A 26427-nucleotide genomic window follows, 5' to 3' on the forward strand; every position below is an offset into this window, starting at 1 on the left:
CTCATTCTTCAGAGATTTATCCCATATGATAGAGATTAAAAGAAAAATAAAATTGAAATTGAGCCAGTGTGGTGTAGTGACTAGGTATAGAAGTTGAAGTCAAGAAGACCTAGATCCATGAGCCGATTGTTTTTTTTTTTTATTTTTTATTCATTCATTCATTTAAAGCAATCGGGGTTAAGTAACTTGCTCAAGGCTACATGGCCAGTTATTTCTGGGTGTGGTGCTGAGTGTCTGAGCCAGGGATTCGATCTCCAGGTCATCCCAACACTGGAGCTGGTGCTCTTACTTGCTGAGCCACCTGGCTGCCCCTAAGCCAATTGTTTTAATTCTCTTTACCAGAGTTTCCTTATCTGTAAAATTATAACAGACCTTACAATCTTTATTTTGTGATCCTGTGATATAAAGTCTGACGCTATGTGCAATGACACACATAATTAGTCTTTCTGTTCCCTTTTCTCCAAACCTGCTGCATTTTTCCCTCCAGTCTTTGGGGCAAAACTTGAAAATATGTTAAACAGGGGTGGCTAGGTGGTACAGTGAATAGAGCATGGGCCCTGGAGTCAGGAGGACCTGAGTTCAAATCTGTCCTCAGACACTTAAACACTTACTAGACATGTGACCTTGGGCAAGTCACTTAACCCCAACTGCCCTCTGGAAAAAAAAGCAAAAAAACCCAAACAAATGAAAATATGTTAAATATACTCTCATTTTCCTCATGGATTTGTTGTTGTCCAATAGACTATCGTAGATGAGGAACTTTGTAAACATGCAAATGCTACAAAAATATGAACTCATATATATATATAACATATTATATATAACATTATATATAGAGATATAGTGGATCAGTCTTTAGCTACATTTTTCTTTACTGTGCAGAACAGAAAGTTATTTTGTAGTCTCCAGTCATATCTTGGGGAGATTTATTGTATTTAGTCTATATGAAATGATTTTTTTGGTCTTTCTGCAGTGAAAACAGCATGTAACCTTGTCAATATCCTGGTATCAGTGAAGAGAAATATGTTTAATGATGATGTATGGGTGAACTCTGATGACCTGGTATTGGGAAATGGCTGTGCAGTAAATAATGTGCTACCTCTGGAGTTTGAGTTCCGGTACTCTGTGAGAGAGTGTGGAATTAATACAAAGGTAAGTGAGGTGACTGCTACAGAAATCAATTACTGAATTATTCCCTGTTGTCATCAGAGCTAACTCTTGACTCATAGAATATTGCCCAGAGAGAAAAGTAAATTGAATTCCTGTGAGCCAATGCTGGTATGAGGGTCCAGGGGATAGGCATGTGAGGTGACAAAGAACCAGTGGCACCATCATCAGCATAAACTCCAAGCTACAGGGCTTGGGGGGGTCTTTATGGCCAAAAAGATGGGTCCTATTAGTCCAGAAAGTTTTTCTCTTTCTAAGGTTAGGCTGAGGGGGCATTCCTAGAGACCTGAGATTTCAATTCATTATTAATCTCATCTAGCCCCAGTAATATATCCTGAGCAACCCCAGAACCTCCAGTAATGTAGAGTGTCTGAAAGGAGAACAGTACCTGTCTGGACTTATCCTTGACTGTCAGCTCAGACCAACTCACGATGTTACTGGATCAGAGCCAGACTTGCTAAAGGAAGCTTGGGTGAGGACCAATCACACAGAGAATCTTCCAGAATTGTTAGGAGATGATGTCCAGAAAGCACTTTAATTAGAAAGATCTATGTGAAGGAATATGAGCTCATGGCTGTTGCTTACTTCTAACAACCTCTCTCTGAGTTGCTCAACACTATTTTCCCTTTATCGGACTTAGACTTATGGTTTAAGCTTTTGACCACAGTCCCAGGCAGACTGTTTGTGCCATTGGAGGTCCTAGTTGAATCAGAATATCTAAATGACCATGCATTGTTTTAGTTATAAAGAATATTTCCATTAGATTGAGTCTGAGAAGTGGAAGAACTAATCTTTCCCAAGATTGTTTGTAGATGAGGTCTTCATTGCCTTACTCTTACACTAGGAGTACAGAGATTTACTTCTTGGGTAATCTCAATTTGTAAATGCGTTCATTAAGTAGTCACTGTATGTTAGATATTGTACTTGAGATAAAGGGGAATGGGAAGGAGCATTTTATATAGCACTTAAAAAAAAGGAGATAACACTTGAGCTGCAGTTAGAAGGAAGCTGAGGACTCTGGAATAGATGAGAACAGAGAAAGCTTTCTGGACCTTGGGGACAGCCTAGGCACAAACATGGAAACTGAAAATGTATTATAATTTATGTGAAGGAGCAAATGGGCCAATTTGGAAGAACTAGTGAACATGTAGGATAAGTGGAAGGGAGAAGTGAACAAGCATTTATTAACACCTACTACATTCTAAGTGGGCACCAAGGTGATGAAATGAATGGAGCACTGGGCTTGGAAACAGGAAGACTTATCTCTTCCTACCCTTCAATCTGGCCTCAGACACTGACAAGCTGGATGACCCTTGCCTCAGTCCCCTCATCTGTAAAATGAGCTGGAGAAGGAAATGGCAAATCATTCTAGTATGTTTGCCAAGACAACCCCAAATAGATTCAGTTATGACTGAAATGACTGTACAACAACAAATGTTCTAAGCACTTTAAGTATTATTTCATGTAATCATGTTATAAGTCTGGAAAGGGTAATCTGAGGTTCGACTGCAAAGGTCTTTAAATGGCAGACAGAAGAGCTGGTCTTTAACTTGGAGGTTGTGAGGAATCACTGGAACTTCTGGAGCTAGACATGGTGGCCCCTGTGCTTTAGGAATATCAATTTTGTAGCTGTTAGGACATTGATTGGAGAAGGGAAAGACTGGAGGATATTCTTATAATGATCCAGACAATAGATGATGAGGGCCTCTTTTAGGATGATAGCTGTGTGAATGGAACTATGGAGACAGATGCAAGATATTTCCAAGGTAAAATTGAAGAGATGTGACAATTGGTGGGATGTGAGGGAGAGCCACAGATTACTGCAAGTTGGTTGATCTAACTGCCTAGAAGGATGGTGGTGTAGACTCGGCCAGAGGATCATAGTTAGCAAAATGGGAGTGCTTTGTTGGGATGAAGATAGATAATATATTCTGTTGTGGATATTTTGAATTCAATATAGCAATGACCAATAGACAAATAGGAATTGTTGTAATAGGGCTTAGTAGAGAGAGTTGGGCTCGCTTTATAGGTCTAGATGTAATCAACCTAGAGAAAGTTGAATCCACAAAAGTTTATGTTATAATAGAGGGAATAAAGAGGGCCCAGCACAGAACTCTGGATTTTGCACTCATGTGTAGTGTTTGGGACAAGGATGATGGTCTGTAAAAGAAGACTATGAGAGTATAGAGAGACACATTAAAAGAGAAGTAAGCATAGGCAAGATGATGAGGACCCAATCTGGAAAAATAGTGTCTTGGAGTAAGGGTTGACTAGTTCATCTACTACAAAGTGAAAAAATAAAAGGAATCCTGAGAAGAGGCAAGTCATTTGTCTACAGATATATCCTGGGTAGCTTTGGAAATCATAGTTCCAGTTAAGTAGGAAAAGCAAAAACCAAATTTCATAGTATGAGGAATTGAGGAAGAGATGAGGAAACAGAGCAATGAAGATAGGAAGCATTGCTCAGTAGATTATTTATGAAAAGGAGGTGAAAACTAGAAACTTAGCCTCAGGGGATACTAACATCAAGCGAATGCTTTTTAAAACTGAGCAAGAGCTAGACTTCTTTGTAAATAGTAGCAGAGCAGTCAAGACATAAAGAGATTAAAGATTCGGAAGACGGAAGGGATGCTCAAAGGGTTAAGTTTCCAACAGAGAGAAAAAAGATGGAAGTAAGGGCAGTGGGGATATAGTTTTGAAACACTGAAATTCTTTCTCTCTGCCCATCAGGTTTTTGCAACTAGACTCATTTTCAAAACTGTTGTCCACTATAATCCACAATTCCATGGGATAGAATATTTTCATTCAAAGACTGATTACTATGTATCATGTTCAGTAGACAGGTAAGTTCCAGAGTGACATCTGCTACCATTCATTTTAATATCATTCTCTTTTAGTCCTACCAACTGAACAGTGATTTTGGCTTTTTTTCCTTTGCCTTTTAGTTGATATTGCTAGAAACCCTTGAATTGAATTGAGACTGTAGAGGAGAGGCAAGATGGGGCCACAGAAGGAGTTGTGGACTTAGATCTTGAAGCCTGTGTTTCAATTGTGACCATGCTACTTGACCTCCCATGAAATATTGAGATTCACTCTTCTCCCAAAATTAACTTCCTTATTTGTAAAATTAGGCAGGGTCAATTCAGCATATATTTATTAATCACATATGTGTAAATATTCTGTTTCTAAAATTTAAAAACTTCCCCTTCCCCTCCTCCAAATACCTTTAGTGGAGGTTAGGAGGAAGTTTTTAATTTTGCTTATATTAATTGAAGTGTGGACCATGTGCTGTATAATTTAGAACCCACTATTCCAGGGCAGATAGTGATGGCACAATATGAGATATTCTTCTCAACATTCCAAGGGGGAAAATACCTGGGTTTGGTGAAGAGGGGAAGGAGGCTGAAGGACCATCTCCTGCTTCCTAGGACATGAATTGTATGTAAAGTAATGCAATATATTTAGCAGTGAAAGCCCTTCACAAATTGTCCCCAACTGACATTTAAAACCGTACTATACATTATTCCACTTGCATTCTGTACCCCAACCAAATTATTCTTCCTACTTATCATTGCATAGCATGCTCTATTTCTCATCTCCCTGCCTTTTCACAGGCTGTCTCCCACGGCCAGAATATTCTCTTTCCTCTATTTCACTTTTTGGAATCTTATTTTCAAAACTTGGCAAAAATACCAATTCCAAAATGACTTTTCAGACCCCTAACTCCCCTGCTTACCTTCCTTAATTTCCATTATGTAAGCATAATTTCTTCCCCCAATAAATATAAACTCCATGAGAACAGGACCTGTTTGACTTTTTCTTTGTGTCCTTGACCATTAGGGTGTCATAGTAAATGGGTTATGATAGAATGATCCTGATATTTTGTAAACTTCTTTTCCCTCTCCTTAGGATAGTATCACCACAGTATTACCTGACTTCTCCTAAGGAAGATCCAAAGAGCAGTAAAACAGGAAATCAGGCTTCCATAAAAGGACCTATGTTTTCAACTCCACAATTTCATTTCTCTTCATCTAAGTAATAGCACTGAGACCCAGAAGATAAAAAGATGTCCTACCAAAGCCATATCAGTATTAATTATGGTGAATCTGAATTAGTGAGCACCATGGGTATCATTACAAGATCATTGATACTTGGTAGTCTCCTGGTCCTGGATTGGATTTGCCCATCTCAACCTCTGGGAATGCACTGTATCCTTCAATACTCAGTTCAATCACTACTTTCTATTTCAAAACTTCCCTTATGTCTCTTTCTCCTGCCCTCACCTGCTTGTGTCCTCTTTGTTTAAATTCATTGTATTTAAATCGTAATTATTATTTGTATTTTTCATATATGTCACCTGGGTTAGGAATACAAGACCACTAAGAACAAGGACTATCACATGCTTTTTTAATATTGAACACAACAGGTATTAGAATAAATAGTTATTGGCTATAAGTTAAGAGAAGTTTGCTCTGGTAAATAAAGAACTGTAATGCCAAGCAGGGCAGCATGCCTAAGAGTTGCTGTTGTGAATAATTTGAAGTTTCAAATTACAAGGTGTAATAAATACTCTTATTTGTTCAAAACTAAACCTTAGTCAAGAAACTAAAGCATGACATTTAAAACAACATAACAATTTATTACCAGGGTGGTCATATTGCCTTAAACAAAAAATACCATTTAGTATATAACATACTGTCCCAAAATACTTGTTTATATAATCAGGAGTCCCAGGCCAGGATTTTCCCTAGCACAACACATCCCCAGGGGTAGCAGAGAATACCACACACTCCACCCCTAGGTCACAATCCCCTCAGTGAAAATAGGGTCCAAATCCTCAAAGTTGTCTTGGGGGTGTGTCCTTTCCATGAGGCTGTTGCAGGTCCCACCTGGCATTCCCAAGTGCACACATTCTCTAAAGAGTCAGAGACTCTAAGTCCTAACACTGCTCTATCCTCCACTTTCAAGTCCTGGAGTAGGGATGTCATTGCTGGGTGACAAAGCCAAAAGGGTGGGTCCCTGGGGGTTATGGCACTCCCCCCCCCCCCTCCCACCATAGACAACTCCAGCCCTGGGTCTCAAACCATCAAGGGGGATGTGGCAGGAAGGCACACTCACTACTCCTGCCTTGCTGCAAAGTTTTCATCTTGACTTGGGGTCAAGTCCTGAGCTCTGGGATTCCTCCTTTTGCAGGTCTGTGGGCCTACTTCTCCTGGCTCTTGCCTGGATTCACAGGGAGGCAGCTCTCACCTCCGGCTCCTGTCTTGACTCATGGGGGAAGGGACAGCTCCAGTCCAAGCTCTCCCTGCTCCTGCCTGAGTCCAGGCACAGCAGTCTCCAGGGACTCCAGCTTCTGTTTCTGGCCTGCATCACCCCAACTCTGGGGCAGCTCCTCCTCCCCCAGCCTTATGTGGGGAGGAGTTTTAACTGCTAGAAATAACACAATCACTGGGAAACACTAGGCAACTGTCCCAGTCACGTTAACCCCCATACTGTCTTCAAAAGGGTTAACAATCTCACTATAAAAAATGCAGAGAAGGCAAAGAAGTGAGTAATCAAGAAAGATCCAATAGAAAGAACTCCAACTGTCTTAACAGAGTAATAGAACTATTTGCATACATTACCAGACCAGGGAGCACCAATATCTGGGTTTACAAAGTCGAGGTCCCTTAACGATGGTTACCCAGAGTTTTGTCGAGGAAATCAAGAGTTCTAAGTTGGATTGGCTCAGTGTAGAAAGGCATGAGAGCCCACATCATAGTGCCAAAACTCAGTACCTAATAGACAATGCCAAAAAGGTGTGAGAACCCATGTGTCTCAGCACCTAATTGTTACAGTTGTGGGTTACCAGGGCTCAAAGGAGATTAATCCTTAAGATGTTAACAATTTAGCATGAGCCTGGGAAACTGAACTCCAAGGAAAAAAAAACCCAACAAAAATCCCACCTTGCTTGTGCAAGAATAAAAAAAAACAAAGAATAGAAAATCTATATCCTCATCAGCAAGCATTTATTAAACATCTACTATATGTCATCTATTGAGCTATGTACCAAGGACATGAAGACAAAACCAGTCCCCTATGGAGCTATGGGGGTAGGCAGCATGTAAATAATTTTGTATTATTTATTTTGATTTATATTTGCAAATAGATTTATATTGCAAATAGAAGCAAGAGAAGTGCAAAGGACCATGTGAGTTCAGCCAAGGGAGAGATTAAATGTGTGTGTGTGTGTGTGTGTTCCTATGTTAATGGGATGGAGTTAAAGAAATTTACTTCTCCAACTCCATGAAGCCTCTCTGTGGCAAAGTCTGTTCGATAAATCCTTCCATAGATCGCCCCCTCCCCCAGGGGCTGTGTTTTGATTCCCTGCCTGGTTCTGGCATCCACATTCTGTCACCCTCTCTGCCATAGACATATTAGGTTACCTGTGCCCTGAGCTACATGTCTAGCAGCAGTCTCACTGCTATCATGGTGCTCAACTTTCTGTACAAGTCTCACAACTTGTAGAGACTTCTGGTAAGGCAGTACAGCTTCTGAAAGCTTGGAAGCTTCTTGGGTTTTCTTTTTCAAATGCATTTTCTAATAAACCCCATATTGCTTTTCTATGATCTCCATAGACACAGATACTAACTGGGTCATATAGCAACTCAAAGAAACATGTCTCTTTATTCACAATGAGGTACCAATGGCTTTTTTGTTTCTTCCTGACCTCATTTGGGCTTTTCTTGGCAGACCATACTAGAGTAGTTTGCCATTGCTTTCCTTAACTCATTTTATAGATAAGGAAACTGAGGCAAACAGGGATAAGTGACTTGCCTAGAGTAATATAATTAGCAAGCATCTGAGTTCGGGAAGATGCATCTCTCTGATGCCAAACTTGGCACTCTGTCCATTGCACCACCTAGCTCCTTTAGGTCTCAGACATGTACTAGACTGGGCAAATCACTTAACCCTGTTCTTCATCTGTAAAATGGACTAGAGAAAGAAATGGCGAACAACTGCAGTATCTTTGTAAAAAAAATAAACAAACCCAAAAGGTTCAGGAAGAATTGGACACAACTGAACAACAATAACAGGCATCTAAAACAAAGGTTCTTTGGGCAGCGAGGTGGTGCAGTAGATAGAATATTGGGCCTGGAGTCAGGAAGACTTGAGTTCAAATCTGCCCTCAGACACTACCTTGTGGTCCTGGGCAAGTTATTTAGCTTCTGTTTCAAGTGTAAAATGGGGATAATAATAGCACTTACTTCCCAGGATTACTGTAAGGAACAAATGAGATATTTTTGTAAAGCACTTAACACAGTGACTGGCACACATTAGGTATTTTATAAATACGTGTTCTTGCCTTTCCCCTAGGTGTTATCATCAGTCCCCTTCCTGCCATGCCCCCATCCAGTCTATTGCTAATGTCTGTTGGTGTTACCTTTGTGACCTCTTTCGCCTACAGTCCTTTCTATTCCCTCCACCATAGCGTCAACAATCATCATCACCTTGCATGCAAGGTATGGCACCTAAGCTATTGCAATAGTCTGCCAGTTCCCTTTCTAGGCCACCCTCTACTCAGCTGTCAAAGGGATCTTCCTGAAGTGCCAATTTGACCCCCTTAGTCAATAAACTCATGGCTGTCTATCACTTCCAGGATCAAATATAAAATCCTCTGGTTTTCAAAGTGGGGGGAAGAAAATAAGCATTTATAAAGTGCCTACTATAGGCCCCGCCTTGGGCTAAGCACTCTTTTCTTTTTAATAATTTATTTTCCCCCAATCTCATGTTAAAACAAGAATTGTTTTTAAATTTTAAGTTCCAAATTCTGTCACTCTCTCCCTTCCCTCCCCTCTCCTGACTTGGTAGGTAAACTGATATTGGTTGTACATGTGCAATCATGTAAAACATTTCCATATTAGTTATTTTGTACAAGAATCTTCAATCAAAAAGAAGAAAGTGAAAAATAGTATGCTAGGGGCAGCTAGGTGATACAGTGAATAGAGCACCAGCCCTGGAGTCAGGAAGACCTGAGATCAAATCCAGCCTCAGACACTTAACACTTACTAGCCATGTGACCTTGGGCAAGTCACTTAACCTCAATTGCCCTGCCTTCCCCCCTCCTCCCAAAAATAGTATGCTAAGCACATTTGAAAAAAATACTTATTACCTCATTTGATCTTCACAACAACCCTGGAAGGTAGATGCTTTTCTAACCTGTATTTGATAGTTGGGGAAACTGAGGCAAAAAGAAGTTAAGTGGCTTTCCCAGGATTATACAATTAATATCTGTAGCAGCAAACACCCCAAGCGTCCTCAGGGTTTGCAGCTACCACAGGTTCTTGGATCTGCTTTGTTAAAGGAAAGCAACTCAAAATGGGTTAACAAGCTTACTTTAATCAGTCAGACATATATCGTTTACCTTGTTCAGGGGGAAAAGGTCAGCACCCCGAACTTCAAAGCATACAGGCAGAATTATCAAGACAGAAACAGATCAAGTAGACAGATTTCCAAACTGTCCAACCATTACATCCATACCCAGTCAACATCTGGGTTTCCACATCTGGGTTTTTCCAAGCCGGGGGACTCTCAACAACGGCTTCCCAGAATTCAGATCAAATCACAGAACACTTCTCAAAGTGAGTCCCAAAACAAAGCTACACATCAGGGCTTATATAGCCTTCTCCTGGCTCAGAGAATGTAACAACCTTATTGACCCACTGGCCAATCAAAAAGTATCTACTGAAAAACAAGCTTCCCTCCCCAGGCTTCTGGTGCACTTTGGCCTAGGGGCAGGGAAGATCTTCCAAATTTGCATTCCCATTACAATATCTTAGTCTAGATTTGAACTCAGATCTTTACTCCATGTCCAGAATTCTGTCCACTGTTACATGAGCTGCATCAAAGCACTTTCTAACTTCTCTTCCCATCTTTCCTATCTTCTTACCCCATCCATATTCTACCTCCCCAAGGACTCTGTGATGCAAGAACATTGACGTCATTGCTCTTGCTTGAATGGGACACTCTATCTCTAAGTCTTCAAACATTTTCACTGGCTATCCCCTATGCAGGAGTGTGCTCCTTCCTCATCTCTGCCTTATGGCTTCCTTCAAGTCCCATCTAAGTGCCACCTTAAGCCAAGAACATTGACATCCTTCTAAACTAAGCTAGATCCATTTTCCCCCCATGAGTTTCTCCTTCATCATACACTTTATTATTAAGTGGCTCTCTCTTCTGCCCAGATCTTAATTAAGACTCCTAATTCAATCAGGAGCCTGTGTGATGGAAGAAAGTGATTTGACTGCTCTGGTCTTCCATTTCCTGTTTTATAAATGGAAAGAATAAAATTTATACTTAAAAATTAGTTAATAGCATTATTGTGAGGAGAGAGCTTTGTGAACCATATATACACCTTTTATAATAATAATGAACACATTTCTATAGTGTTTTGTTTGAACAGAGACAACTATGACCCGTTATCTAGGATTGTCTTCCAATTAGATCATAAACTACTTGAGGGTGGGGATTATTTTTCTGCTTGTATTTGTATTCTCAGAGCTTAGCACAGTGTCTGGGACATAGCACTTAATAAATATTTGTTGGAGACTTTTCTTCCCTTCCTCCCCTTGTAAAAGATGTTAATCACCTTTTTTTTGCAGGAGGTTCTAGTTAACCGCTGGGGGTAAAGAAGGAGAGCCCAAGATGGGACTTTTCAAGTGTAGCTTTGACCCAGTTAAGGTGTGGAGTTGACCTTGCAAACCACAAATCGAATGTATTCTCCCTTAGTTTCATAAGATTTTCACACCACTTCCTGCATGATGGGTGGGGTTGCTTTGACCGAAAGGGAAGACAACAGTTGTTAGGACAAGTTTGATAATACGGCATCTTTATTGCCCAAACCAAGTGCTGGGTAACCCCTTCAAGAAGGTGAAGAGGCAGTGTTCTGTATGAGGCAGTCATTGCAGTGACAGTTTTCCTCCACATCCATAAGCAGAGACATCCAGGAGACACAGGGGTGGAAGATGGTTGACGTCTGCCAACATCACCTCCAGGTAGCTCTCACAAATCCTTCTTTCTTGGTGTCTGCCTGTCTGCCTCTCTAATAAGGCTTCTATTGGTAGATTGCTTCTAGCATCCTTGGAAATGAAAGATTTATATGCTCTAAAGAGAACCATTATTAATATAATGAAGGAGGTTGTATAGAACACTAAAAAGTGTGTTGGAATTCAAGTCAGAGGATCTGGGTTCTAGTGCTGGCCCTGATGCTGTCCATCTGTATGACCCAGGACAAGTCATTTAACTTCTTTGAAATGTAGTTTCCTCATCTATAAAGTGAGTAGATTGGACTAGAAAGATCTCTACTCTCTCTTCCAGCACCAAATCCAAGATGCTATGATAATATAAATATATAAAAATATACCAAATTCACTACATGGCATAAAGGCACATCTACTTATATACCAGTGAGAGACATTTATATGGCACCTACTATGTACCAGGCACTGTGCTAAGCACTTTATAAAATTAGCTCATTTGTAACACAGTGTTGAACTTGGAGTCAGGAAGGCCTGGGTTTCAAATCATACCTCAAATTCTCATCGTGTGAACTTGGTCAAGTCATTTGACCTCAATTTCCTAATTTATAAAATGAGAAAGTTGGGCTTGAGAATCTGTGATTGAGAATCTCCTAAGCACAGACACATTCTCTATCAATATAGACAAAAACCTATTCAGGTGTGCTTGGGTAATTCTCATCCTCGGTCTCTTCCAGAGAAGAATGACCTGATGCATCAAAAACTTCCTTAAGGATTTTTTGCCAACCATGGCAACCAGTGAAGGACTCAGCTGTCCATTTGTTAGCTTGTTGCATGACCAGTTATGTTTTCTCATTATGAAATGAGAGATTATGATTAAATAGATTCATTTTGAGATGTATGCTATAGATTTACCTTGATGGGGGAGATCACCTCTCAATCTGTCTCTAATCATATATTGAGATATTCTCTATTATAACATAGCTGCTCTGACTTGACAAGAAGTTTATTTCCCAGCATAGATCACCTTTCAGAATAGAAGATTTGCCTTTTTTCTCTATATCCATATCCATATAAATATATACACAGATATCTCTATGTGGAAATAGCTATATAAAATGGCTATATTTTAGTTCAATGATGGGAAAATTGTATACAGAGATCATATTATACAAGTGTGTATTAATGCTTATAGCCCTTTTATATGTGTATATATGTGTATGTATGTAAATGTATACATGCATACATTCATACACACATATATGAGAGGGAAGGAGGGAGGTAGGGATAGATAGATAGATAGAGAGTGAGAGAACAATTTTCTTACCATTTAACAAATGGTTTACTTATTTCAGTTCATTATGAGAAATAAAACATCTACTCCAAACTATAACAATTTTATTATAAAAGAACATTTCAGGATTCAAGTTGAGTTGACTACTGGATGACCTTCTCGAATGTTCAGCACTCCACCTGAGAAGAATTGATTCACTTGTATACTTGGAATCAGTTGCAATCACTTTTTTTCATATTGGAGAGAGAAGAAGGGAATGGGAAAGTTCCTTATCATTTTGTCTTCCAGCCAATGGCACAGCAGATTGGAAAGAGTCCACAATATGTGACCACCCGAACCGATGGTACTCACATCATGCAGCTGGGACAAGATGAGTCAGCTAGATCCTCCTATAAGTCTTTGGATGAATCTCTGAAGATGCTCAAAGGAGATCCAAAGGCCCTTGGGGTATGTCAACCTCCACTTCTAATGAAAGTTAAGAGAGAATAACTGGTTTACACAGATAGGCTTGGAGATGTAGACTTGGCTAACTTTAACATTATCTTAGTGACTCTGCTCAGTGATAATGGCATGCGAGTTGGGTTTAGCAAATTAAAAAAAAAAGGCAGAATACTCATGTAACCTAGAACAAGGCTTTCTAACCTGTTTTATTTCCTGGACTCCTTTGACAATCTGGAGAAGCCCATGTACCTCTGCTTAGAATAATGTTTTTGAATGCATAAAATAAAATTTATAGGATTAAAAAGAAAAAAAAAAACAAGAACAACAAATTCCCAGACCCTAGGTTAAGAATCCCTGACCTTATGGAAAGAATCCACACAAGTATGGTATATTGAAAACCTTCAGTATCAGAAAACCTGGGTTTGAATCCCAGCTCTCTTATTTACTATCTAAATGCACTTGGGTAACTAATTTCACTTCTCTGGGCTTTTGTCTCCTCATCTATAAAATGAGGGACTTGGGCTTGAGGATTTAAAAAGTCATTTAAAATTTTAAATCAGCAATTTTGCTGTTCTAAACACTCAGGGAGATGTTTTCAAATGTCCCTCTAATTTTGCTCTTCACATTAATTTCAGAAAACAGGTTAGGCACCAGAGCTCATTATCACACACGTGCATCTACACCTTCAATTCAGAGGAGAGGGGAAGGATGTCATTTCTCCAATTTTTGAGGACCTACCATGGGATTCTTAAGTTTCAAAGGGATTTTTGCGTCCATTTCAATATCATTGACTTTTATGATCTTATGGATTTTATGCATTTAAAAGCCCTATTCTACAAGGGCTCCAGAAGGCTTACTTAGAGTGCTAAAGCGGTCTAAGACTCCAATAAGTTAAGAAGTTCATATTTAAATCCAATATATGATATGGAAAAGAAACTGGATTCAGAGTTAGGAGAACTGGTTTGGAATCTTGGACCTCCCACCTCATGCAAGTCACTAGACTTTTCTTTCTTATCTGTAAAATGAGAATGTTGGACCAGATGATCTTTGTTCCTTTTTGCTCTAGGTCTTATAAACCTTTTCCTTTACTTAGAATCCTTCACCTCATACCTTGTAATGATATTTGGACTTATCCATGGTGGTGGTGGTGGGGGAATCTGTGGCCTCAAGGCCACATGTAGCCTGCTAGGTCCTCAAGTGCGGACTTTTGACCGAACCCAAATTTCACAGAACAAATCTCCTTAATTAACGGATTTGTTCTGTGAAATTTGGACTCAGTCAAAAGGTCACACCCAAGGACCTAGAAGGTCACATATGACCTTGAGTTCGCAGGTTCCCCACTCCTGGAAGCCTCCTCTGTTACAGATATCCTCCCTTTCTGGACTCATTTTAGAGTCAGAGATGGGGTACTCATATGATGTCAGCAATTATAGGTTCATTTGAGATAGACAGGACGTGTTTGGGTTAATTTCCTTATAGAGCAAGAGTAGGAAGAAGAGGAAGAAGAAATCTTGGGCAATTCACTGAGATTCCTTAGTTGTAACCGCCTTCTTGAGTTCAAAAGCAAAAACCAAATCAGCCTCTTCATGTTGTCTTTCTTTTCCTTACAGGCACTCCAGATCCTGAATGGCTGTATGATCTTTGCCTTAGGGATATTTTTAGGCTTATTACAACATGCTTCTGATTTCCCAAAACACGTCTTTTTTATGACTGTCTACACAGGCTACCCTTTCTGGGGAGCTGCATTTGTGAGTACTCCCAACTACTCACATTTTGGATTTCTTTTTTCTCTGCTCATTTTGATTTTCCCTCTAATAGAATTTAAGTTCCTTGAAGATAGGCATTGTAACATGTAAGTGTGTATCACCAGTCCATAGCTCAATGCTTGGCATGGAGTGAATACTTTTTGAATGAATACATACTACTATGAATGAAAATTCACACTTGTGATAATTTTATGGCTTATAAAGCACTGAATTCAAAGACTACTGAACTTTGCTATACCCTCTCACAATTGGGGAATCAACAATTTTGGTAATGCTCATCTACACACCAGAGAGATTTTACAAAACAAGGATGTATGGTTTCTGTGGTCACTGCACAAGGGTGAGAACCTTAAAAAATGCTGAGAAAGGCAGAGTAATTTACAAAGTGATGCAATGCAAAGAGCTCTGGGACCAGAGTCAAGAGTGTCTGAACCTGAGTCCCATTTTGTCATTGATTTCTTGTGTCATTACAACAATGACAATGGCAACAACAGCAGCAGTCAACTTCCAGGGATATGAGGAGAAAATGAAATAATACTTATAAAGTACCTTGCAAAACTTAAAGCTAATATAATATAATATAATATATATACACACAAATACATGCATATATATACATATAAGTTAGCGAGTTGTATCAATACAAACATTATACATAGAGATAACACATAGGGAATGTTAGTAATATTAATAATTGTAGCTAATTATTTTTATGATGATAATAATAGTTAGCATGTATATAATGCTTTAAGGCATTGGTTTTAGGAGGTAGATATTTTATTATTATTCCCTCTTTACAGATAAGGAAATCAAGGTTGAGACAGGTTAAATGACTTGTCCAGGATCATACAGATAGTGAATGAGGCTAGATTGGAACTCAGATCTTCCCAGTTCCAGGTACAACAATCCTACTATACCACCTAGCTTGTTTTTAAGCCAGTGGTTTCCATTTCTGGGCCTCAGTTTCTCCCTTTTGTAAAACTAGGGCAAACTTGATACCCTATAAGGCTGTTCCTAACTCTGATATTATGTTAGTCTAGATAGTGCCTAACCTATGGTAGAGCCTTCGAAGCTTGTATTGGTCTGATCAGTCATACTCAGACACACTGTACCCTGACCCCAACATAGTGATGTTTTGGGTCCTATTTGAGAGTGAAGGAACCAACCACATCTAAGAAAAATAAAATAAAATTCATTCTGATGAATTTTTAACCTTTTTAACATAAAGGGAGATGGACTGGTTTTGGAGTAAAACTATGAGGAACAGCCTGGGGGGTTGTATCGGTATCTATGAAATATCGAAAGAACCTCAGGAAGACCTCTGATCTTTTAGGCATATTCCCTGTGAAGGATTTAGGGAAAGAGGTGGAAAAAAATCACAATGTATGAAAGCTCAAGGATAGGTAGCAATATGTGCTGGTGAGGAGAAGGATACCTAATGGTGACAATAAGATTAAGTATAAAAATAGTGCTTCAAAGTTGTCTTGTAACAAGCCTGTGAGTGAGGTGCCATTATTATCCCCATTTGATAGACAGAAGGACTGAGTTTCAGGGATTTTAAATAACCACTTGTTCTGTGAAATTTGGGCTCGGTCAAAAGGCTACACTTGAGGATCTTAATAACATGTTGCAGGATTTTAAGGGGCTTGTTGCTTACCATCACATTTAGGGATTTCAGGGAGGAAGGGAGGAATGTTTAGGCCAGCCCTCAATACTTGGTAACCTACATTGGCAAGGAAGGGACAGTAGTGTTGAAACTTAACATTCCTTTATGATATTTCTTATTTTATAACCAGTTCATCATTTCAGGATCCCTTTCTGTTATAGCTGAAGGAAAACCCACAAATAATTTGGTAAGTGATAATATTGTTACTTTTCTTTAAGGACCTAGAAAAGGATCTAGTCTTTTTCCTTTTAAGATAAGATATATCACTCAACAAGCTTTCATTTAGTGTGGCTCTGGGGCATGGTGACTCATGCCCTTAAGTCCATTATACTGAGTAGGCTGAGGTTGATAGATCACTTGAGTTTGAGAGTTATAAGGTACAATGATCTAAAGCTCATTGGGTGTCCACACTAGTCTGGCACCAATATGGTGATCCCTGGGAATAGTGGGCTACAAAGCTTCCTAATAAGGGGCAAACTGGGCCAGTTTGAAAATAGTTGTCAAGGCCACTTTAGTCAGTCAGTAAATATTTAATAAGTACTTACTATGTCGTAGTCACTGTGTTAAGCAATGGAGACACAAGAAAGATCCCTGTCCTTAAGATGTTTATAATCTAGGAGACAAGTATCTGAAAATGTACAAACAGACTATATACAGGATAAATAGGAAATAATTAGCAGAGGGAAGACACTGGAATTTAGAGGGGTTAGGAAAGGCTTCCTCTACAAGATGGGATTTTAGTTCAAACTTAAAGGAAGCCAAGGAAGCCAATAGGTGGAGATGATCAGGGAGATTACTGCAGGCATGGGAGACAGAGAACATTACCAGAGCTCAGAGATGGAGTGTCTTGTTCATGGAGGAGCAAGGAGACCCGTGTCACTGCATCAAAGAGTACACGAGAGGAAATGAGTGGTAAGAAGACTTTGAAACGTAGGAGAGGCTAGGTTATGAAGGTTTTGAATACCAAACAGAGGATTTTGTACTTTACATGTAGTATTTGCATTTTAACAAAAAGAGAAAGTAAGGCAAATCTCCATGCAAGATAACCTTTATTAAGAGGGGTCAATGGATTGTCTTCATTATGCCAAAGACCCCAGGAAAAAGGACAGTACCCTTTTTTAAGTCTTGGAGCATGCAAAACGAAGAATAGAATAGGCTAGATAATATTGTGGGGTGGAGGGCAACATGACTGGTGAAAAAACTGATGCACAGGGAACAACATGATTGGTCAGAAGTTTGGTAATGGAGACTAGCAACGACCCCTTCCTCCCTTTCTTCTCACTGGAGACTAAGAAAAGCTCCTTGTTTGAGTCCATGTGTGAGATAGTGTCCCAGACTTTTGGACGGCAAACCAGATATCTTCAGAGGAGAGCTTGGTAGAGTAAAGACATCAGGCCTGACTCCCTTTGTGTTCACACACATTCCCTAAGGTTTGCAGAATTCCTTGAGGCAAGAATAGAACAGTGATTGGCAGGGAGCTGGATTTCTAAATTTATGCTGGATTTCTAAAATGAATCTAATTCAGGGCAGTTGAATTCTGAACTAAGGTCAGAGTCAGTTACAGGACAAAATAAAATAATTATAAATAGCATCAATCAGAAAATGATACAGAATTGATCTTAATCTTTTCAGATCTTTGTCACAATAGGGAGCCACTGGAGTTAATTGAGTAGAGAAGTAACCTGGCTGGTCCTTTAAGAAAATCACTTTGGTGGCTGAATGAAGGCTAGATTGGAGTGGAGAGAGGTATTAGTCAGGCATAACCACCAGCAGGTTATTTCAATAGGCCAGGCATGGTGTGATGAGACCTTGTACCAGAATGGTGGCATTGTCAGAGGAGAGAAAGGATTATCCTTCAGAGATGTTGTAAAGGTGAAAGCAACAGGTAAATAGGGGAGGGTGAGAGACAGTGAGGAATAGAGGATGACATCTACATGGCAAACCTGAGAGAAGCTATGACTCTTTTTCATTCATCCAGGGCTTGGGTGGGTCTGGAAAGTTTGGAAAGTTCATTAGAAGATGAGTTAAGAGAATGGATAAAGCAAACTTGCAAACTCTTACCCTGGAAGGAGATGATATTTCCAAGGATGAATGATGGGGATTTCTTAGACTTCACTTCTAGTGTCACCATCAGCTAACATCAACTGAAGAAGAAAGGTATTGTGGTTAGTGATCTGGTCCTGGACCTGAGGAAACCTGATATCATGTCTTGACTGACAAATACTAGCTCTGTAACCATGGGAAAACTACTCAACCTCTCCCCTTCCCAGTCAATTTTCTAAGACTAAGTGACAGAAGAATTGTCAATTGCAGCAACAAAGAAGGGAAGTTTCTACACACAGAGATCTCCACATTTGTGGAGTCATAGACCCAGACCCATTCCCCCAAATAATTCAACTAGTTATGATCTTGTCATTGTATATCTTTAATTCTGCCACCAGTGCAGATTGCCAACTAGTTTCACGAGTTGTGTACAAAAAGCAGCCAGTGATTAACCTTATTAAATGGTGACATTTCACATACTTATTAATTACTTCCCATATAGAGAACAATCTTCCACATGTCATAGACATGTAATATTTAGATAAAACACAAACTTTGTCCGGGTGGAGTTTGTAGTCTAGTAGGGGGACAAATAACAAACACAGGTAACTAATTTAAAATGTTGCCCAAATGCCCCAGGGAGGTAGAGGACAAAGTGTGAGGGGGCAGAAGGGGGGGAAGCCACTCTTCTCCCCATCTATCTCATACTGTTCTACAAGCAAGAGACTCAATCCATAAATATCCCTTTTCATCAGTCACATATCCAGGCAGGTTGTTATTTTTGCTCAGTCATTTTAGTTGTGACCTCATTTGGGGTTTTCTTGGCAGAAATACTGGTGTAGTTTGCCATTCCATTCTCCAGCTCATTTTACAGAGGAGGAAACTGAGGCAAACTGGGCTAAGTGACCTGCCCAAGATCACATGGCTAGTCAGTGTCTGAGGTCAGATTTGAAATCAGGAAGATGAGTCTTCCTGACTCCATGCCTGGTACTCTATCCACTGCAGCGCTACTTAGCGGCCCCTATGCAGGCATGACAAAAACCAAAATTCTATTTAAAGGAACCAAGTGCAAGTCCCAGCTCCATTCCTTATTGTGTGATTTCAGACAACACAATTTCCCTTCTTAGTCTGTTTTTTCATTGGTGAAATGAGAGAGTTAGGACTAGGTCACCTTAAAGGTAGCTCTAATTCTGTAAAAAATATTATCAGATGCAGTTCTGCATTGTCTGGTAAGGTACTTCATGTTCTCACGATCACTTTCAGGTGTCAAGCAGTTTTGGGATGAACATTGCCAGTGCAGCAATTTCTGTCATCGGGGTCATTTTTCTCTTGATCAATTTTGTGCTGAATGGTTGGGACTCCAGCAGCTGTTCAGTAGCATCTCCTAACGTGTGCACTTTGACCAGGTTCACATCTACTGTAAGTCTTTCGTGAGTATATATTCTTCAGGGACGATAGCAATTGTGTGATGCCGAGCTGTGGGTGTAGCCAGAGAGATTGGGATGCACCATTGTCAGTTGAGAATATAAATTAAGACTACTATTGGCACATTGAGTTTCTCATTTAGAGTTCCCATCCCATTGAAATCGTGCATTTGGTCCCCAGTTCTGCCCTACCAAAAAGAAAAAAAAGAAAAAGAAAAAATCAAAAGGTATGAGGAATGCAAAGAGAAAAAACGAGAGTCTTCACTACCTAGGAGCTGACATTCTTGTTCAACTTTGTATCTGAGGTGACCCTGTCATATTAAGAAGATTCTAATTGATCTTTGCAATAATTGTCAGAGTATTACTGTCCTGGTCAGACGAGGACCTAAGTCTCAGGCTAGGACAGTCCATCAGATTTTAGCCTTTGATCTAAAACTATGTGGGGCCTGCATAAGTGCTTCTCCAAAGGAAAAGCCAGGCTTAAATCAGGATTAGGAAACCATCCTTTTTGATTTGCTGGTTGACCTGACCTTTACACTGATTTCCACAGTGGCTCCTGTCTTTGATGCTGATCCTTACTGTGCTAGAATTCTGCGTTACAATCTCTTTCACAATCTTGGGGTGTAAAGCAAACTGTTGTGAGCCTAATGAGGTGAGTAGGTGTTGTGGGCCACATGTGGGTCTCGTCAGACACCTCTGATCAAAGCTCCTTCACTTTATCTCTTTTCAATTTCTTTTGAACACTCTGCATTCTGGTTTCCAATTTCATCGTTCAACTGAAACTATTCTCTTCAAATTTAGCAAAGCCTTTTTATCTCACTCTGTCTTCCTAGACTTCTCTGTAGCCTCGGACACTGGTAGGGGCTCTCTGCTGGATGTTTTCTCCTTTCTTGGGTTTCATTAACATTCTCTCCCTTTGTTCTCTCCTTGTCTGACCATTCCTTTCTAGTCCAGTGTCTTAAGCTTCATCCATGCCATGCCCACTAATTACAGGTGCACCCTAGTGTTTTCCTGGTAAATGTTTAACAGTTGGTTCTCTAAAAATGTATACTTTACATACTTTAAAATTTAGCCATTATTATTATTTTCTCATTCACTTAAGTACAGACAACCAACAAAACAATACATCAAGCCCTGATTTGTAGTGCTTGCAGATTTTTGAAGTATAAGTGCTTACACTAAAATGTTAACAACAGGCTCTAGAGAGCAGACTCCAGCACCCTCACCACTCTTGATTGGGATTTCTACTATTTGCTGTTTTCACTCTTGATTGTTGATCTTATCAGCCCCCATGGGGTTCAATTTCTCCACGCAGATCCCTATAAATCAAGCTCTGCTTCCTCTCATGAACCTCAATGCCAATTGCCTATCAGATATTTTGAAATAGATAGGTGACTTCTCAAACCAAACATCCTCAAAATATGGAACCGCTAAAGGTGCCAACATCCTCACAACCGTCAAGGGTCACAGTCTTCATGCCATCTTCAGCTCCTCACTCTCAAACATCTAGTATATACAATTAGCTGCTTGGTCTTCATGTTTTCCCTCCACAGACATCACACACACATGCACGCGTGTGCAATATGGTACAGACACACATAGAGGGGCATACATGTATATAATGGGATATATGTAATATGTATGTCCACATCTATAGACCCACAGATGTATGTGTATATATGTGTGTATCTCTCTCCTCTTCTGTCTACTTCCACAGCCACCTTTTTTGTTGTTCTTTATCACTTCTCACCTGGACTATTATTGCACTAGCCTCTAATGAGTCTCCCTGCCTCTTCTCTCTCTACTCCAATTTATCTTCAACTATCAAAGTAATGGTCTGGCCATAGTAACCCCAATATAAGCTCATTTTTTACATTTAAAGATCTTCACAATATGGACCCTTGTCACCTTCCCAGTCTTCTTTCTGATGCTTTCATCTCCTCCACTCACACTAGGGTATAGCCATTCTGGTCTACTTAGCTTCCTACACACAGGTTCCATCTCCTGTCTCTGGGCCTTTGGACTGGCTGTTCTTCCACGTCCTGAATGATCTCCCTCCTCACTTCTGTCTCTGAGAATCCATGGTGTCAAGGCTCCATTTTGGTGCCACTTTCTGTGCAAGGCCTTCCTGGCTGGACCATCTACTCGGTCTATACCCCTTCTATGTTCCTATTGGATATACATTTGAGTGAAGCTCCTTGCCTTTTATTTTTGTATTTTGTTGTATTTGTTTGTATGCCCAGATAGTTCAGTCCCTAGCATTTGATAACTGCCTCACAAAAGCTTTTTGATCAGTGTTAAAAGATGATGAGATGGAAGGAGGAAATGGAGGGTGATCATTAAGGGCAATGAACAATTTTTCTTTTCTTTTTTGTTTGGCTTCATATTACAGGTGGTTGTACCTCTTCCTGCATCTTATGTTGTGGCTGAGATGCCCCCTACTGAACAGCATTCTGAACGCATGGAAGCCTCAGTCCCAGGAAATGATACTGAGATAGTCAGCAAATAGTCCTGGTGATGTCTCCAGAAATGCTCTTTTAGAGCTATGAGTTGAATGAATCTTTAGCCAATGGAACCCTACTGAATGATGTGACTTCAATTTTTCCCTTTCAACATTATGTGACTTCTGATTCCTTGTAGGCTTCCTCTGTACATTTTCCAAACACTTTTCTTTCACCTACTACATGTACTTTATTGCTTCATTGGGATTCTTCCTGCTATCATGGAAGATACCACTGATGAATGTTCATTCCCCTCTAGCTGTCTAGAATGAAGGAAGACTTAGAGACCAATGCATATGCTGGATACACATCATATAGATATCAGAGACATATTCAGATCAAGACAGGGGAGCTTTGGAGACCGAAAATTAAAAATGATCTGGACTGCTGATGTTGTCATCATGGACATATTTTCCTCAACTGAAACTATGAGATAGACATATAGAAAGCAGTTGGTCATCCACTCCTGAGCTTTGGTGAGAAGAATTCAGAGTCCCTGTCCAGTCATACAAGCCTTGTTTTCTACACCAAATTAAACATCCTGTGACCTAGAACTAGCTGTTTGGGTTGAAATACCTAGCTTTTATTTTTTCCTATTATTTCTAATAAATCATGAAACCCTTGTGATAAATGTACCAAATATTTCTTTTCTCTGAGTCATGAAAGAATACAGTCATTTTGACCAATACAAGTTGTCATTCTTAAAGTATGTGTTGGGGAGAAGAAAGAAGCAATGAAGTTATTTACCTTAACTTTCTTCTATTTAGAAATATCCAAAGGTGGTTGGAGTACTGGACTCTGCACTAAGCATTTATTAGATAAATGTAGGATGGAATAATGAATCTCTATTGCTCAATACACTATCTTTGATGGATCCTTATCATGATGACCAATCTAGGAGAGGTGACTGAATCTCTCTCCTTTCCAGAGGGCAAACTATAAAAGATCACAATTCAAATTCTTTGGGAGGAGTAAGAGATTCTCCATCTGTGCTGGATCCCGAGGAGAGAGAAACCAAGTCTCAGAGAAAAGATTGACATTGACACTCAAAGAAAAACATTCTCATGTCTTAGTGGTGGTCTCCACCCCCCCACCCCGATCTCAGGGAGCTGCATCCAGCTCTCCTGAAGGATCTGGTGCATGTTGAAAAAGGGACTGAATGGCAGGGACATGATAAGAGTGGAGTTACTTTCACCTTTCAAGACTGTTAGGGGCCCTGCCTAAATGTTACAGCTTTACAGAACCTTAAAGAACCAGAGAAGTCCAGTTACAGTTTCAGTAGAGTGACTGCAAGCTTCATACATACATGCATACATACATACATACACACATGCTTACATACACAAACAAATAAATGAATTAACAGTATGTATGATAAACAATTGTTTTTAAAAATTAGGTATAGGACATAGACTTGTGATTTTGTTGGTATAGGAAACCACATGGGTGAGTGAACTCCTAACAATGCAAATTTGTGCCTTCTCTGCAGCTTACAGCCTTTGAGCATTGACTATAGCACTGAGAGGCTTGTTAATATATACTGGAGTCTGGACTTGAACCCAACCCTTCCTGGCTTTGAGGCTCAGTCTCTATCCACTGTGCCACACTTCCTCTTATTTTAACCTGAATCACTGATAGCTTGGTCACATAGAATTTTAGTTGAAATATCATCCAGACTTCCTTTAACAAGAATCCCCTCTACATCATCCCCAAAACATGGACTACAGCTTCCAGTGATTACATTGAGGGGAACAGGAAGTTGTCAAATTTTGTTGGAATGGAGAAGATATGGAGGAGAATATTCTTCACCCTGACGATTACAGCAGTTATTAACTTCTTAACTGAGTGCAGGCATGGAGGAAATAGAACAAGGGTTGCAAGGGAAATGGAACATTGGGGTTTTTAGCACATACAGTTCTGGCTTTGAGATTGATCAAAGAGCCTTTTCTCTACCTTGAGATCCATGGACAGGAAACAGTCATAGAACAATTGTGCATAGTCTGAAATAAGAACCTTCATTTTGCATGCCTTGTTGATGTTCAGTCGTTTTAGTCACGCCTCATTCTTTGTGACCCCATTTGGGGTTTTCTTGACAAAGATACTGGACTAGTTTGCCATTTGCTTCTCCAGCCCATTTTCCAGATGAGGAAACTCAGGCAAGCAGGGTAAAAGTGATTTACCCAGGGTCACACAGCTAGTGCCTGAGGCCAGATTTGAACTCAGGTCTTTCTGACTCCAGGCCTGGCACTCTCTCCACTCTACTATCCGGCTTCCTATACATGCCTAGAAGCAGACTAACCAAATAGCCCATAATTGATTCCACTTTATCAAGTCTCCTATGCTAATAAGGTCTCCAAGTGTATACCTCTCTATCATTATTCCAAGGATACAAAGATGAACTTCCTCAGAAGACTGCAGCGTTTCTGGGGAGAAGACTGCAAATGAACCAGTGATGGGATGTCTCAAGGTATAGCAAGGATTCAAAACTGCCAATTCTGATTCTATGAAGCTAAGAGTTTTCAGTATCTGGATAACAGCACACACTTAGGCGTTATCAGCCAATGATGGGAGGAGACAAAGCTGGAGGTGAGTTCTTCCAAGTATAGTGGAGCTGAAGTACAAGGGCTGCCTCCCACAGAATCATGGAAGGGAGAGGTATGAAGAGGCTCAGAGGCCATTCAGTCCAATCTGGCAAAGCATAAACACCAGGCAGCAAGGCTGACATGTTTATAATAATAACAAGAAGGAGAGTGTGGTTGAGAGAAAACTGAACTGGGAGTCAGGAAGACATGGGTGCAAATCCTGCCTCGAACACTTCGGCACAATGGGTCTGAAGTCAGGAAATGGGAGCTCAAACACTCGCTAGCTGTGTGATCCTAGACAAGTCACTTACCTGCTGTTTGCCTTTCCTTCCTCATCTGTAAAACGTTCACATACTATGCCATGCTATGGCTGTGGAAAATGAGTGTTTCCCTTTCCTATTTGCACGTGGGAAGGAGAATCCCCCTTAGTATGAATAGAGAGATAAGCTCCTTCAGGAGAAAGACTGCATTCCTTCCCACCGTATGCCCATAGCTATGGTACCAGTGAGGCATTTGTCGAACCTTGCTGATAAGAATCAGTACAGACATAGCAGGGACTTGTTGAGAGGCAGGAAAAATCTGAGCAACGGCCCCTGGAAGCTAAAGATCACACCCACGTTATTCTAAAGTCCCTTTGTTACCTTTAAAATATAGACCTTTTTGGGAATGCCTGGAGCCGAGAACACTGTCATTCAGTCCTATAGACTGGCCCACGTGTGAGGTCACCATTGAATGGCCGGTCACTGTGGACCATCTTTTCAGGACCATGTGGTTTTTCCTCTGCAAGTCTTTCTTGCATAGCTGCTCTGAGACCTGCACCTCCCTCCCACATATGCCCCCCTCCCCACCTTGATTACTAACCCAGATTCAAAATCCAGTAGATGTCGGTGTTAGCTCCCCCTCAGAACCAGAGCTCCTAAGGCCCTGCAGATATGTATCTTTTACCAGCCGACTGGAGGATATACTTTGTAATCAATAACATTTAATTAAACTGCACCAGACCCAGATGGCTCCGGAGGTTAAAGTGAGGCTGGTGACTTTGTCCAGCACTGCCTCACTTACATCCAACTCACTTACATGTCACAGGATGCTCTTTGAGAATGGAAGGCAAACAACAGTGGCATCTATCTAGATAAATGACAAGAAGGATTTCCTTTGTGCGAATATGGACAGGCCCTGCCTCGGGTGGGGGAGGGGGACGATCACACCCACATGGCAGGGCGCCCTGGGGGGGGGGGGGCTAACTCCTCCTTCCAGAGTCACCAGACACATGGCCAGCTGCCCCGGGTGAGCTCCCTTCTCCACTGGGCCGGCCGTCCTCGGCCATCCTGCTCTTTCCACAGGATTGCTGAGTCTCGGCATGGTTTCCTGGCTTTGGTCAGTCTTGACTTACCTGTCCTGTGCCTCTCTCTGCTAATCCTCAAAAGGTGCACAGTCTTAGGGTCTTCTGCTGCTCTCTGCTGCCATCTGTTGGGGATGCAAGAACTAGGTGTATGGTGCAGTAAGGATAGGGGAAGGCGGGGGGGG

General features: G+C 40.5%; 1 protein-coding gene across 1 annotated transcript; it reads left to right on the forward strand.

Moving 5' to 3' along the window:
* Window positions 1-11071: 11071 nt before the first annotated feature.
* On the forward strand, window positions 11072-22958 carry LOC138177056 (membrane-spanning 4-domains subfamily A member 3-like). Its single transcript, XM_069108033.1, has 7 exons — window positions 11072-11201; window positions 12766-12924; window positions 14529-14666; window positions 16481-16537; window positions 19657-19812; window positions 20368-20469; window positions 22210-22958. Exons 1-7 carry the CDS (start codon window positions 11172-11174, stop codon window positions 22324-22326), a joined length of 759 nt encoding a protein of 252 aa, XP_068964134.1. The 5' UTR covers window positions 11072-11171; the 3' UTR covers window positions 22327-22958.
* Window positions 22959-26427: the final 3469 nt, after the last annotated feature.

This window comes from Petaurus breviceps, unplaced genomic scaffold, assembly GCF_028583685.1.
Source record: "Petaurus breviceps papuanus isolate PSGF00001 unplaced genomic scaffold, PetGlider_PUasm1.0 90330, whole genome shotgun sequence".
In the NCBI taxonomy this organism is placed as follows: Eukaryota; Metazoa; Chordata; class Mammalia; order Diprotodontia; family Petauridae; genus Petaurus; species Petaurus breviceps.

Excerpts from the sequence above, each read along its gene's own strand:
- LOC138177056 (XM_069108033.1), top strand. The coding sequence starts at position 11,172 with ATGGTTGACGTCTGCCAACATCACCTCCAG. Across the intron at positions 11,202-12,765 it reads TCTGCCAACATCACCTCCAG|CCAATGGCACAGCAGATTGG; the intron begins GTAGCTCTCACA and ends TTTGTCTTCCAG. Across the intron at positions 19,813-20,367 it reads TGACCAGGTTCACATCTACT|TGGCTCCTGTCTTTGATGCT; the intron begins GTAAGTCTTTCG and ends TGATTTCCACAG.